Below are 13360 nucleotides of genomic sequence, written 5' to 3'. Positions count from 1 at the left end.
ACTTCTTCCCCCTCCCTCTTTCTCTCTCTCTCTCTCTCTCTCTCTCTCTCTCTCTCTCTCTCTATCTCTCCTTCTCTCTCTCCTCTCACCCAAGCAGACAGCCAAAGGTCCAAAATATAAAAAAAAAAAACATTGCAGCGGTTCTTTGGACCAGTGCCAAACCCGGTGGTTTCGTTCAACAGGTACCCGCATAATAGAATAGGATTGTTCGGTGAGTACCTGTCGAACGAAACTGGTGGTTTCGGCACTGGTCCGCCGAACCACCTGCAATTTTTTTTTTTTAAGTTTTCTTCTCTCCGGCGATGGTGAGCTAGCTTGAGGAGCAGTTGTGGAGTGGGCATGAGAGAAGGGGTGGGGGAGGGAGGGAGGGAGGGAGGTGGTCGGGGTAGGGGGAAGAAAAAGAAGAGAAAGCTAGAGTGGGGGTGGGGAAAGAGAGAGAAAGAGAGAGAGAAAGGATAGATGAGAGAGGAGAGACGGGCAGGGAGGGGTGGGGTGGTCGCCGGTGGTGGTAGGCTGCTCGGCGTGGTCGGGAATGGGGTGTGTGCCGGAGAGAGGAGAGGTGGAAAGGGAGGTGGTCGGGGATGGGTGTGTGTGTGTGTGTTTTTTTTTTTTTTTTTTTTTTAAGGAAGGGTGTGCAAAAAGAAAAAAAAAAATGGTGTGTAAATAGCAGCCCTCTAAATTAAAATCGGATCCATTTTACAGGTGTAGACTGTGTAGCACTAGTCGTGTAGATATATAATATATTGCTAGAGTATGGCCAGAAGCTGCAGCTTATAATTTCTGGCATTAAAATGTAAAAAGCCAAAGAGGCGGGACATTTGATGAAAAACAGCAAATGGTGGGGGATCAGATTGCAAAATCACGGAGAGGAGATTGATAAAATTGAGAGGCGGCAAAAGCCTCCTATTAGCGTCTCTCATCATCTGATAATAAACTAAAAATTGACCGTTTAAAGTTGAAACCTGAAATTCTTCTCCTCTCCTACTCATCCTTCAAGCTCTGCTTTCCCATACACTCAGTCTCAGCCTCTCAGGTACTCTCTCTCTCCCTCTCTTCATGCGCCTACTGTTGCTTTGTGGGTTTTTAGATTTGTTCTGTGAAGGGTGGTTTTAACTTTTATTTACTACACTAGTCCACTGTTTGGTTTATGAGAAAATGTCGCAACCGACCTACACAGGGGAGTCCGATGAGGAATTGGAACTGGGTGTTCCGTCGTTGCGCCAGAAAGAAAATAAGGCAAACGAATTAATCGTAGACTGTATAGTTTTTGCTTGATAACGTAGAAAATGTGGTGTTTATGGGTTTACTGCTCATCGTCTCACGCTGTTTGACAAAATGCCTCAACGAACTTGAAAGGATTTTGGTTCTTTCACAACAACTAGGATCAATTTTTTTTTCTTTTTTATATTGTCATTTAAATCTATTTTTTGAGGGACTATATAGTTGCATGTTGTACTTGTAATGGGATTTTGCATTCTTCATTTATAGTAAAATAGTGGCATGCTTCATTCATGGGTTCTTGCATATGATGAAGATAGAAAAGTCCTTTTTGTTTACATTCCTATAATCTAATCCTTGTTTCTTCCCAAATCTGAATTTGCAGCGTTAGTTGAAAGTTTCAAGTTACATCACATGGCTATTTAATTTATTAAGTACTGGTTGGGACTTGGGGCCTCCTAAATATGCCAGCATTAATCTCGCCAAGGTTGCTCTTTTTCGGAGGAGCTCTATCTTTCCATAAGTTTTCAAATGTTTCTAGGAATGCTTGGTTCCATAGAAGTGTATGTAGTCTGAGTCTTGCTAGCATTGGGTTCAAAAGTGATCTTGAAACATTAGAGAAAAGGAAACCCAATGAAGTTACACCGCTGAATTCTCTTAAAGAGGTCCCTAAAAGTAAAGCAAAGCCGGCTGGAAGGAATGTAGTGAAGGCAGCTGCGGTGCAGAGATTGCTTGAAATAGACTCGACCCTCTTTACTGCGGAATCATTTTTTGAGCTTGGACTCCCACCTCTGTTGATAGAGAGGTTGGAGAGTGAAGGCTTCAAGACTCCAACTGATGTTCAATCCACTGCCATTCCAACAATTCTCAAAGATCATGATGTTGTGATTCAGTCTTACACGGGTTCAGGAAAAACACTGGCTTATCTTCTTCCCATCCTCTCTGAAGTAGGCCCCCTGAGGAAGAGACCATCTGATGATGATGGCAGACCAGGGAAGAAAACAGACATAGAAGCAGTTATTGTGGCGCCTTCTAGGGAGCTGGGTATGCAAATTGTGAGGGAGTTTGAGAAGATATTAGGACCTGAAAACAAAAGAGCGGTTCAGCAGCTTGTAGGAGGTGCAAATCGATCAAGACAGGAAGAAGCACTTAGGAAAAATAAACCTGCCATTGTTGTTGGGACACCAGGTAGGATTGCAGAGATCAGTGCAGCTGGGAAGCTTCACACCCATGGCTGTCGTTTCTTGGTCTTAGATGAGGTTGATGAACTGCTCTCATTTAATTTTCGGGAGGACATGCACCGGATATTGGAACATGTTGGGAGGAAATCTAGTGCAGACTCAGGTGGACCAAAAGGCTCACTTACCAAGCGGGCTGAGCGTCAGACTATTTTGGTTTCTGCTACAGTACCATTTTCAGTGGTAAGGGCAGCCAGGAGCTGGGGGCATGATCCACTTCTCGTCCAAGCCAAAAAAGTCATTTCCCTTGAATCCATCTCTCCATCTGCACCCCCCAAATTGTCAGGAAATTCAACCAGTTCGGATTCAACCTCAAATTCGCAAGGTCAGGCTACAACAGAGAGCCTACCTCCATCTCTTAAACACTACTACTGTGTCTCAAAGTTACAACACAAGGTTGATGCGTTGAGGAGGTGTGTTCATGCTCTTGATGCCAAGTCTGTTATAGCCTTCATGAACCACACCAAGCAGCTAAAAGATACCGTCTTCAAGCTGGAGGCTCGTGGAATGGTAGCAGCAGAGCTACATGGGGATCTTGGTAAACTTGGTAGGTCAACAACTTTGAAAAAATTCAAGAAGGGGGAGGTGAGAATTCTGGTGACAAATGAACTTTCAGCAAGGGGTTTGGATGTGGCAGAATGTGATCTTGTAGTCAATCTTGACTTACCCACCGACTCAATTCATTACGCACATCGAGCTGGTCGGACTGGTCGGCTTGGCAGGAAGGGCACCGTTGTAACAATGTGTGAAGAGCGAGAAGTTTTTGTTGTGAAGAAGCTGCAGAAGCAGCTTGGCGTTCCAATTACACTTTGTGATTTTACAGAGGGTAAGCTTGTTATCACCGAAGAAGAGAAGGCTCCACCGGCTCTGAGGTAGTGATAACTATCTATGGCATGCTCATTACCTGTATACTGTTTGCATTGTTGCAACTTTTGGGAAGCTGCAATTAGTTTATTAATTAATATAGTTTTTCATAAAAGAGGAATTAATTAATATAGTTTTTGTTTTAAGTACACTGGGAGAACAATGAGTGTTTGATGCAACCAATGAACCAAATTATCCAAATTGTTAGCTCTTGTTTTTTAAAATTATTTGGAAAGCATCCAGTAATAGTTAAATTCGAAATTCAATGTTTTCCAAATAGTTTTTGCTAACAATCCTTGTTAAAAGGCTGCACGACCCAATTCAAATATCAAAGTCCTAGATGGTTGTTTATATGCTTTTCAAAGTTATTTTCGAATTGATATATTATGAGCTCAAAATGGACATTGGAGCCCAAAGTAATGCCTATTCAAATTGATATATTATGGTGGTGCCACCTCTTAAAGTACTTTGTAATTCTCAAGAATATTCTGGATGATCCAAGGGAATTAAGAGTGTTATTTATCAGAATATTTAATCCTACCATTCATTACGTAACTAACCCTGCCCTTGCATGTGTACCATATGCACGAAACAAATTAAGGCTAGAGATGTGCATGATCATGTGCTGGGGTTGAGGGAACCAAATGCAAGGAACTCCTCATCACACTCAAATATGGCCATTTGTTGTTGATCAAGTGTTACCCAGGCTTCAATACCATCACCCCTTTTGTTACCATTAACACAATTAAGTTCTTGTGCTTGCTATGTGTCACGGGCTCACTTTTTACGCAGCGGAATTCGCCCGTGCAGCGCCAAGATTCCTCTGAATCAAGGCCAGCCATCCTTTCTCTTTACTCTTTTCAAGATATAGACCCATTCGTTACCTTCTCGATGTTTGCCAACAAGAACTACTCATCTCGAGTCTCGCTCGTAGCGACTATACGATTGCTTCCTTGTGTCAAGGTTCTCAGTCAAGACACTCGCCCGATCGATAGGTTCTTATGATGCCGGCATTCCATTCTCACATGTCAGGTCTTACTTTGTTTCACATATTGACCGTCATGGCACTAAGGGCTAGCTCGCGCCCATAGTCCTTTCCTCGAGTTGAACATGCAAGCCAACTTGCAAGCATGCCACTCGAGTGAGCAACTCTTCTCCGATGCCCCACATTAGCTTTCTCTCGTTGGCACGGAGTCGCCCCTTCCCGTGCCTGCTTGCATCATATATTGTGCATGGCCGAACCCAAGCCGATGCCCTCGTTGAGTACTACATGGCCAATGTGCACCATGAAGTCTCTGGGAGTTCACATGTAGTTGGCGTGTTGTGCATACGGCGCGGTATAAAGGAATTCCCCTCGTAGCCTCGTGTGCACGTGCCCAGCGCAATACAAGCACTCCCGCTCGCTTGTACTGTCCGTGGGACCTCCTATCCCACGGAGACACATGATCGCCCTCTGGAAGTCATGTGCCCGCCCCCTAGGTCCCCACAGGTTCCTAGAGTAGCTCGCTTAACGCTCCATGGGTGTGGGCGTCGGGGGTGGTGGAAAGCTTGACACCATGTCTCCCCCTAAAGAGCATTTTATGACTTTCTTCACAAAGCAAGATGAAACATCAACTTGCGCGATGAGTCATAATTGGCCATAATTAATTCATCCGAACTCCGAATGATGAACCGTCAGTTGCGTTGGACTCGTTTCGACCTCCTGGATTTACCGGTATTTTTAGATTTCCCAAATTCCAACCGGTAGACCCCGAAACAGCCAAATTACGAAATTACCCTTCTACGCGCACAACCCGGCCACTTTTCGCCAACCGGATGCCATTCTCTTGCCATTTGACCCTCCATACTTCATATTAATGTCACGGAAGCACAACTCTAAGTGCGGACGGTGACACTATGGCTAGTCACCCACAAAGGTCTCCTCCACCCGAAATTCATTTCATATAAAGGGAACTTACACAAACTTGTGCTCCTATAAAGATTGATGCCCTTGCTGCTGGTCTTAAAAGATCACCCGTCTCTCTTAAGAGACTCAGACACCACCAAGAATCCACCCTCACCTTTAAATCTGTCCACTTTGTCATTGCAAAAGTCGGTTAATCCTTTCCTCATTCCCCGCCAGCTCATGTAATGCTGTCTCATTTTCTTTGAATACCAATGGAAGTGACCAAAACCAATTCCCCATGGCATTTTCCGGTATCGCCGAGACCATTCTCTGGCGCAGGTTGACCATTTGGGAATCGGGATAGTACCATTGGCCTTGGTGGATCATGAGAAGCAGCAATAGCACATCTCAAGATGATTGCCAAAACTAGTTGTACGTTTGTGAAGTTTGTGATGCTGAACTTTTGGACTAATGAACCCTCAATTTCTGGCTTGAGACTGGCCATCTTTGACACATCAAAGACAAACCTCCTTGTAGTTAAATTTTGAGTTGGCAGGTATTGGTGATGGGCATGGACAAGTCTTTGGCCGGCAAAAACGACGCTCCAGGCCATGAATATGATATTGATCTTGATCATCATCACACTGTATGGCTGCCCCATGTACTGACAAATGTGTAGAGTGATGTTCCATCTGCAATCTTGTGAGAAGGGGACACAGGAATGGCAATTCCTCGCAGTTAAAAACACTGATTTGAACAAGCAAAATTGCAGAACCCAAGGCTATCTGCGCAGTTTTAGGATCATTGTGGGCGACGAAACTGTTGAGTTGGGTTTGGGTAGTTTTAGAGAGTCAACCCATGCTTGTCTAAGTTACATTTATTTGTCCTTATAAACCAAGGAACCCATAGAAGGTTTGTCCAAATTAGTTCTTCGGGTTTCTTGGGTTGTCTAAATTATTGCACGTTGAAAGAAAACTACAAAAATATTTCAATAAAAAAAAGTACATTAAGTTAAGGATTTTTTTTTTTTTTTAAGTCCATTTCATAAAATACAGTTGTTTTAAGGCCCAACCGCTACAGTGAGGCCCACGTTTTAACAGTGCAACAATTACAGAAACGGTGTTATTGTAGCAATGTACGGTTGTGTATTACTGTAGCAGAGCACTGTAGCGTGATACAGTAACTTTTTGTCGGTTGTTTTTTTAAAACACTATTTTTTTTTTCCTTTTCCACATTTAAAAAAAATCAACAGTGATAATTATTATTTATTGCTACTGTCAAACAGTAGCTATTTTCAATTTTTCACTATGCAAAAAAATTCAGAAATAAAACAATTTATACAAATCATAGTCCTACTTATATATACAAATATACAATTATAGTCTCACTTACATATTGTTACTGATAAATAGTAACAACTATAGCCTCATTTACATATTATTACTGAACAACCATAGCCTCCATTTATATATTGTTATTGAAAAACATTAACAACCATTACCCCTATTTATATATTATTACTGACAAGTAGTAACAACTATAATCTCACTTACATAGAGTTACTGCTTGTCAGTAACAACCATAGGCTCACTTACATATTGTTACCGACACAACCATAGCCCTCAGTTATATATTGTTACTGAAAAGTAATAACAACCATAACCCCCACTTATATATTGTTACTGAAAAGTAATAACAACCATAACCCCCACTTATATATTGTTACTAACAAGTAGTAACAACCATAACTCTCACTTATGTATTATTACTAACATATAATAACATTCATAATCTTCAATTATATATTGTTACTGACATCTAGTAATAATTATAGTCTCACTTATATATTGTTATTGCTTATATAGTCTTTACTTATATATTGGTACTGAGAATACGGAGAAGTAGTAACAAATATAAGCCCATTTCAATTCTAGTGTGAAACAATCGCAACAAAACCAAAATTCGGCGTGGTGCGCGTTTGCCGTAGTCTGGTGGCGGCACGACTCGAAACCTTGGGGGAACGGTAGATCGAAGTCCCCCAAGCCTAGTGGTGGTCGCGGTGATCTGGTTGCCATCCAAAAGGAGAGAACTAGAGAGAGAGAACAGTAGATCGAAGTCTCCCAAACCTTTGTAGATCTGCTGTAAAATGGTGAGATCTTTTCCAAATTTCGGCTTTAGATGTGGATAAAGAATCCAACACCTATCTTTGGTATGACGTGCCTGCCCACAATGCTCACAAGATACTGGGTTTCTTTTTCCTTTGAAAGACTTGCCTTCAGGTCTTCGTTTGTCAGCCACAAAGGCTCGTGGTTCAGAAGGTTCAGCTAGAAGTTTCCCCTAAGGGTTCAACATGCTTTTCAGAAGGATATTTGTATCTATGGTGTGGGGTCGATAGAGGCCAAGCTCATTCCACATGCTTTTCAACTTCCCCAGATGTTCAACAAAAGATTTCTCATCTTGTGTAGTACTTGCAGTGTCCTTCTTCAACTAGAAGATACTGGCTGCATTATTTTGATGTGCATACATTTCTTTGACTGATTCCCACAACTCATAGGCTGAGTCAGAGTAGCTGAAAATTTCAGCAATCTGTGATTCCATGGAGTTTAATATCCATGACATAACTAGTTGATCTTTGCAAAGCCATTCTTCAAATTTAGAATCTTCAATCTCTGGAGCACGCTGTTTTCCATTGATGAAGCCGAGTTTGGATTTCCCTCCAAGAGCCAACGTAATTGCTCTGGACCAAGGGATGTAATTAAGTCCGTTCAAAAGGACTGAGCAAAGTTGCATGTTTGGATTAGTTTCTACTTCAGGAACAACTGAAGAAGATGAAGCATTCTTCTTTTTGTTTTCTCCCATTGATCTTGCTAGAAAGATAAGTCACTAAAAGAACTTAGGACTTAATTGCTTTGATACCATATGGTAAAATATAACTACAAGATGATACAGAGGAGAAGAGGATTTTGGTGGTTCAGCTGGGAGATACCCGAGGCTCTTACATCCACATAGAAGACTACTCACATTTATCATAATTTGGAGAGATAGCTTCACAGATACAAATAGAAGGGTAACACAACTGCCAACCACACCCATAAAGCCAACAACGGCTATAAACACAACAACTAGAATTAGCCTGTTGAAATACCCAAGGATACAACTAATCCAACTAAGACAAATTACATTAATGATAATAACACACATTAATGAATACTTCCAACAGAGAAGGAGGGAGGCAGAGAGAGAGAGAGAACCTCTCTTAGAGGTAACAGCGTTCTTGACTCTTCTTTCAATGCCATCAAAATCCATTTTGACTTGGTTACTTGGTGATAATGATGAGTACGTACCTGCAATGGTTTGCGCTTGCTCCTTGTGCTGGTCACACTGCAAAAGTTGGAAAGATAATCAAGAGCACCCATTTTTAGAGAAAGAAACAGAGAGAGACGGAGGAGGAAGACAGAGAGAAATAGAGAGAGAGAGAGAGAGAGAGAGAGAGAGAGAGAGAGAGAGAGAGAGAGAGGGAGAGGGAGAATAAGGAAGTACATGGAGAAGTGGACCGGGTATGTAGTTAGTAGACCTATTTAGAATTTAATTTAAACTAGTGGATGAGAAAGTGAATTAGATTTCAAAAGTGAGTGTTAAAATCATTTACTTTTAATTTAAAGGACCAATTAAAAATAAATTAATAAATATTTTTAATATTATAAATTAGTCAATAAACTTTTTCATAATTTCATTTTAGTCACCATTGACCAAAATGAAAAAGATAATTTATAATAAATCAATAAATATACATTATTATGTAAATTTAGATTTGTATTGAGTTTTTGTTTGACTGCTACCTAGCAAAATGACTTTCAAAACTCGGGAGTTAAACTTTAAGTCATAAGCTCCATAACCCTAATTTTAAACCCTATAACGCATTTCTCAACCCTAAACTTTATTTATATACCATAAATCTCATTTCTATACCTTAAACCAAATCAAGGGCAATGTCGTAATTTTACACCCATAAGTAATGAAAAAAACGAAATAGACAAATTGATATTTTTCAATGCACCAAAATGCATGATATCAACAAATGAATTGGGCTTAGTGACTAAATTGAAATAAAATTTCAAACTTATTTACATTTATGGGAAAAAAAACTTCACATTGACCATTATGTAATATTAAAATGTTTTATTGATTTAAATATAATTTTTTAATAATGGTATTATAATAAAGGGAAAAATTTACAAATATGACACATACTTTGATAGTTTTTTATTTTTAGGACATTAATTTTGATTCGTGTTAATGAATGACACATACTTTTATTTTGTGTCAATTAAGGACCCTGTTTTATCTCAACTTTGGCCCGACATTGAATCCATCAAAACTCAACCAAATTTAACAAACTTATACTTGGTTTAAAGTTATGTATTTCCTCTTTACAAGCATATAAAGATCACTCAAATCGGACATCTACAACTCCAAATAATTGGCCCAAAAGTAGGGTATCTGAAATTGTCCAATCGGACTTCTGAAAAAAAAATTTAAAAAATTGGACAGTTTCGGGTACCCTACTTTGGGGCCGATTATCTGGAGTTGTAGAGATCCGATTTGGGTGATCTTTATATGGTTGTTAAGAGGAGATGCATATATTTAAATCCAGTATAATTTTTCTAAATTTGGTGGAATTTTAATAGGTCCAACGTCAAGCCAAAATTGAAATAAAAAATGAAAAAAAAATATGGTCCTTAATTGACACAAAATGAAAGTATGTATCATTCATTAACATAAAACAAAATTAACATTCTAAAATGAAACAATCATCAAAGTATGTGTCTTATTTTTTTATTTTTCCCTATAATAAAATTAAAATAAGTAGTATTTGAAAATCAACTAAATGCGTAAGACCCACCTTTACAAAAATTAGGTGGGGGCAAAACTGTGCTTTGCTTGCGCCGGAGGGAAACTTACCGTTAAAATTGTTTAGCACCAACTGCTTTTCACATACAAAGTTTTCGTTTTTCTCAATTGGTATCTACGTAGATGGAACAAGAAGAAGCAGACCCAGCAGCAAAATCACGCGCAGAACGGTACCGTATGACTGCTTAGGCACTGCATGTATATTACAAGCTCTGTATTTCGTAGTAGCACTAAGTTTGCATGCACTCATTTTTTAAGCAAGTTTGTGGGCTTCATAAAACCTCGCTCTCCTATTACTCACGTCTCCTAGACCACTGTTTATCTCTAAAATCTTTGAATTTTGTTGAAATTATACATGCCCAGTTAATAAAAGTGGGGTTTAACAGCCATACTTTTCTGGGTAATCGTTGTCTCGATGTTTACTTTCGGTTTGGTACCCTTTACGATGCACTGAGAGTGTTTGACGAGATTACTGACAAGAATACTGTGTCTTGGAACATTTGCTTAAAGGGGTTCTGTTGGTTTGGTGAGCTCGAAAGGGCACACGGTACGTTCGACGAAATGCCTGTGAGAGATGTGGTTAGTTGGAACACGATGATTTCGGGTTATGTTTCATGTGGGTTTATTGATACTTCATTGGGGCTGTTTTTACAAATGCAAATTGCGGGTGTGAGACCCAGTGAGTACACATTCTCAATTATGATGTCGCATGTGTCGTGTGCTTGTTATGGTAAGCAAATTCATGGTGGTATGATTAGGAATAGTATGAATTTATCCAATGTGGTACTTGGGAATTCTTTGATTGACATGTACGGAAAGCTTGGGTTTCTGGATTATGCTTTTGGCGTGTTTTTCACTATGGAGGAGGTGGATATTATCTCATGGAACTCTTTGATTTGGGGTTGTCATAGATCAGGGTATGAAGAGTTGGCCATAGATCAATTCTATTTGATGAGAACCACCGAGCATTCACCTGATGAGTTTACAATATCTACGGTGATCAATGTTTGTTGTAACTTGTTTGATTTGGAAAAGGGTAAGCAAATTTTTGCTTTATGCTTCAAGGTGGGATTTTTTTCGAATAGCATTGTATCAAGTGCTGCTATTGACCTGTTTTCCAAATGCAACAGATTGGAGGATGCAGTCAGGCTCTTTGAAGAACTTTATTGGTGGGATTCAGCCGTTTGCAATTCCATGATTTCAAGCTTTGCAAGGCATGGGTATGTGGAGAATGCGGTGCGACTTTTTGTGCTCACCTTGAGGGAGAACCTAAGGCCAACAGAATTTACACTTAGCAGTATACTAAGCTCTGCATCCATTTTTCTTCCAGCAGAGCTGGGTAGCCAGATCCATTCTTTGGTTCTTAAGTTAGGTTTCGAGTCGGATGCAATTGTTGCTAGTTCACTTGTTGATTCGTACACCAAAGTTGGAATAATAGATTATGCCATGAAAATCTTTGCAAATATGGGTGAGAAAGATTTGATATCTTGGAACACCATGATATTGGGTTTGGCTCACAATGGTAAGGTATTCGAGACCCTGAACATGCTCAAGGAATTAGTTAGTGAAGGTACCCCACCAGATAATTTAACACTAGCTGGAGTTTTATTAGCTTGCAACTTTGGGAGTTTAGTTGATGAGGGAATGACAATATTTTCATCAATGGAGAAGGAATATGGAATCATACCTGGGGAAGAGCATTATACGCCCATTGTGGACTTGTTGAGTCGTGCTGGTAAACTTGAAGAAGCAATGGATACAGTAGCAGCAATGCCTTATGAACCTAGTTCTATGATATGGGAATCGATTCTTCGTGCTTGTGTGATCCATGGAGACTTTAAACTCACTGAAAGAGTTGCACAAAGGATGATGAAGTCAGAACCACAGTCATCTCTACCGTATTTGGTGCTGGCTCGGGCATATGAAATGAGAGGAAGATGGGAAAGCATGATTCAAGTCAGGAAAGCTATGAAACATAAAGGTGTGAGGAATGTGATTGGATGTAGTTGGATTGGGATACAAAACCATGTATATACTTTTAACGCAGACCAATTACAGCCTCACAGAGGCAAAGATATTTATCTGATATTGAGGTTACTGTTTTGGGAAATGGAGGCTGAAGGTTATATCGCTAATGTACCTAAGTGAAGGTAAGAAGAAAACGAGTGAAGAAAAGAAGAAGAGTAAGAGTTCATCATGAATCTATAATTTATATAGTTGATGGATATAGTTTGTTCGATTTAACCATGGTGTATATTGATTATTCTGGAACACCAAGTTTGGAAAAAGATCATTCTGTACTGCTAGAGTTGTGCTGATATCTGTCTGAACCAAAATGCTAACAAAATGTCTGGTTCTTTGTTGTAATTGTTTTTGGCAGCTAAAGTGGCTTGGCTAATGAGTAATGAATTGCTTGTACCATGCTGTACTTATGTTATAGCATTGTTGAAATATCTATGCTGTCCATTTGAAAATAAAATGTTTTTTGTACCAAAAAAAAAAAAAATGTTTTGCGGTTGCATAAAGGTGCCAGAACTGTGGATTTCATTTCTGAAAAATGAAAAAGTTTTGGGTACATATTGTTTGAATCATGTTGGGAGTTTCTGGTATTCGATTGCTGAAAGCCCAAAGCCGCCCATTTAGGAAATGTGCAATCTTCTCACCCACAATTTTCCCACATATCTTATTCATACACCCCTATTAAATTTGAAAAATATATTAAATCACTTTTTCCACCTCTCATTATTTATATATTACACTTTAGTATAACAACTCAAATACCCACCCGCTAAGCACTATTTCCACCCACCCACAATCATCTTTCATAAACCCTAATTTTACATTATCACTAAAACTTACAATCGATAATACTATTGGGCTTATGCCAATTGAAATGTATAATTATTCTTTTTTTATGCATTTGATGTACAATTGCTTCCCAAATAGTCAATTATATTAATTGAACAGTGAAAATTAATCAAATGCATGTTTTTAGTTTTTAGTGTTTGATGTTGAATATGTGTTTGGCTGTGTGGTGCTTTTGTTAGTTTAAATTGACATTTAAATGCATGAAACTATAGAAAATTCTTTATGCATTTGCAGCAATGTTGAATAGCATAAACATTCAAGAAAGTTGTTGGGGAGAGTGATCTTCAACGCCCATTGGCTAGGGAGGATGATATATACAAGCATCGTTGCAGCAATTGATTTCTGCTTACCTTTCCACTAGAAAAGTTATCTTCCA

At 39.4% G+C, this 13360-nt stretch overlaps 2 protein-coding genes and 1 pseudogene across 2 annotated transcripts; 2 read left to right on the top strand and 1 right to left on the bottom strand.

Moving 5' to 3' along the window:
- Positions 1 to 917: 917 nt before the first annotated feature.
- Positions 918 to 3540, top strand: EMB1586 (P-loop containing nucleoside triphosphate hydrolases superfamily protein). The gene is made up of 2 exons (XM_086254174.1): positions 918 to 1033; positions 1604 to 3540. Exon 2 carries the CDS (start codon positions 1683 to 1685, stop codon positions 3330 to 3332), a length of 1650 nt encoding a protein of 549 aa, XP_086110300.1. The 5' UTR covers positions 918 to 1033; positions 1604 to 1682; the 3' UTR covers positions 3333 to 3540.
- Positions 3541 to 5195: 1655 nt separating this feature from the next.
- LOC147277933 (cocaine synthase-like) lies at positions 5196 to 8621 on the bottom strand (annotated as a pseudogene).
- A 1511-nt stretch (positions 8622 to 10132) lies between these two features.
- Positions 10133 to 12553, top strand: LOC147277932 (Tetratricopeptide repeat (TPR)-like superfamily protein). Its single transcript, XM_086254892.1, has 2 exons — positions 10133 to 10286; positions 10627 to 12553. The coding sequence occupies exon 2, from the start codon at positions 10678 to 10680 to the stop codon at positions 12262 to 12264; it is 1587 nt and encodes a 528-aa protein (XP_086111018.1). The 5' UTR covers positions 10133 to 10286; positions 10627 to 10677; the 3' UTR covers positions 12265 to 12553.
- The last annotated feature ends 807 nt before the right edge of the window (positions 12554 to 13360 follow it).

The sequence above is a fragment of the Dryas octopetala genome, chromosome 8, assembly GCF_963921425.1.
Source record: "Dryas octopetala chromosome 8, drDryOcto1.1, whole genome shotgun sequence".
NCBI lineage: Eukaryota > Viridiplantae > Streptophyta > Magnoliopsida > Rosales > Rosaceae > Dryas > Dryas octopetala.
The sequence above is the reverse complement of the archived record's forward strand: the minus strand, read 5'-3'. Positions and strand labels throughout refer to the sequence as shown.

Bases quoted from the DNA above. Each gene is read 5' to 3' on its own strand.
- EMB1586 (XM_086254174.1), top strand. From the start codon at position 1,683: ATGCCAGCATTAATCTCGCCAAGGTTGCTCTTTTTCGGAGGAGCTCTA.
- LOC147277932 (XM_086254892.1), top strand. From the start codon at position 10,678: ATGCCTGTGAGAGATGTGGTTAGTTGGAACACGATGATTTCGGGTTAT.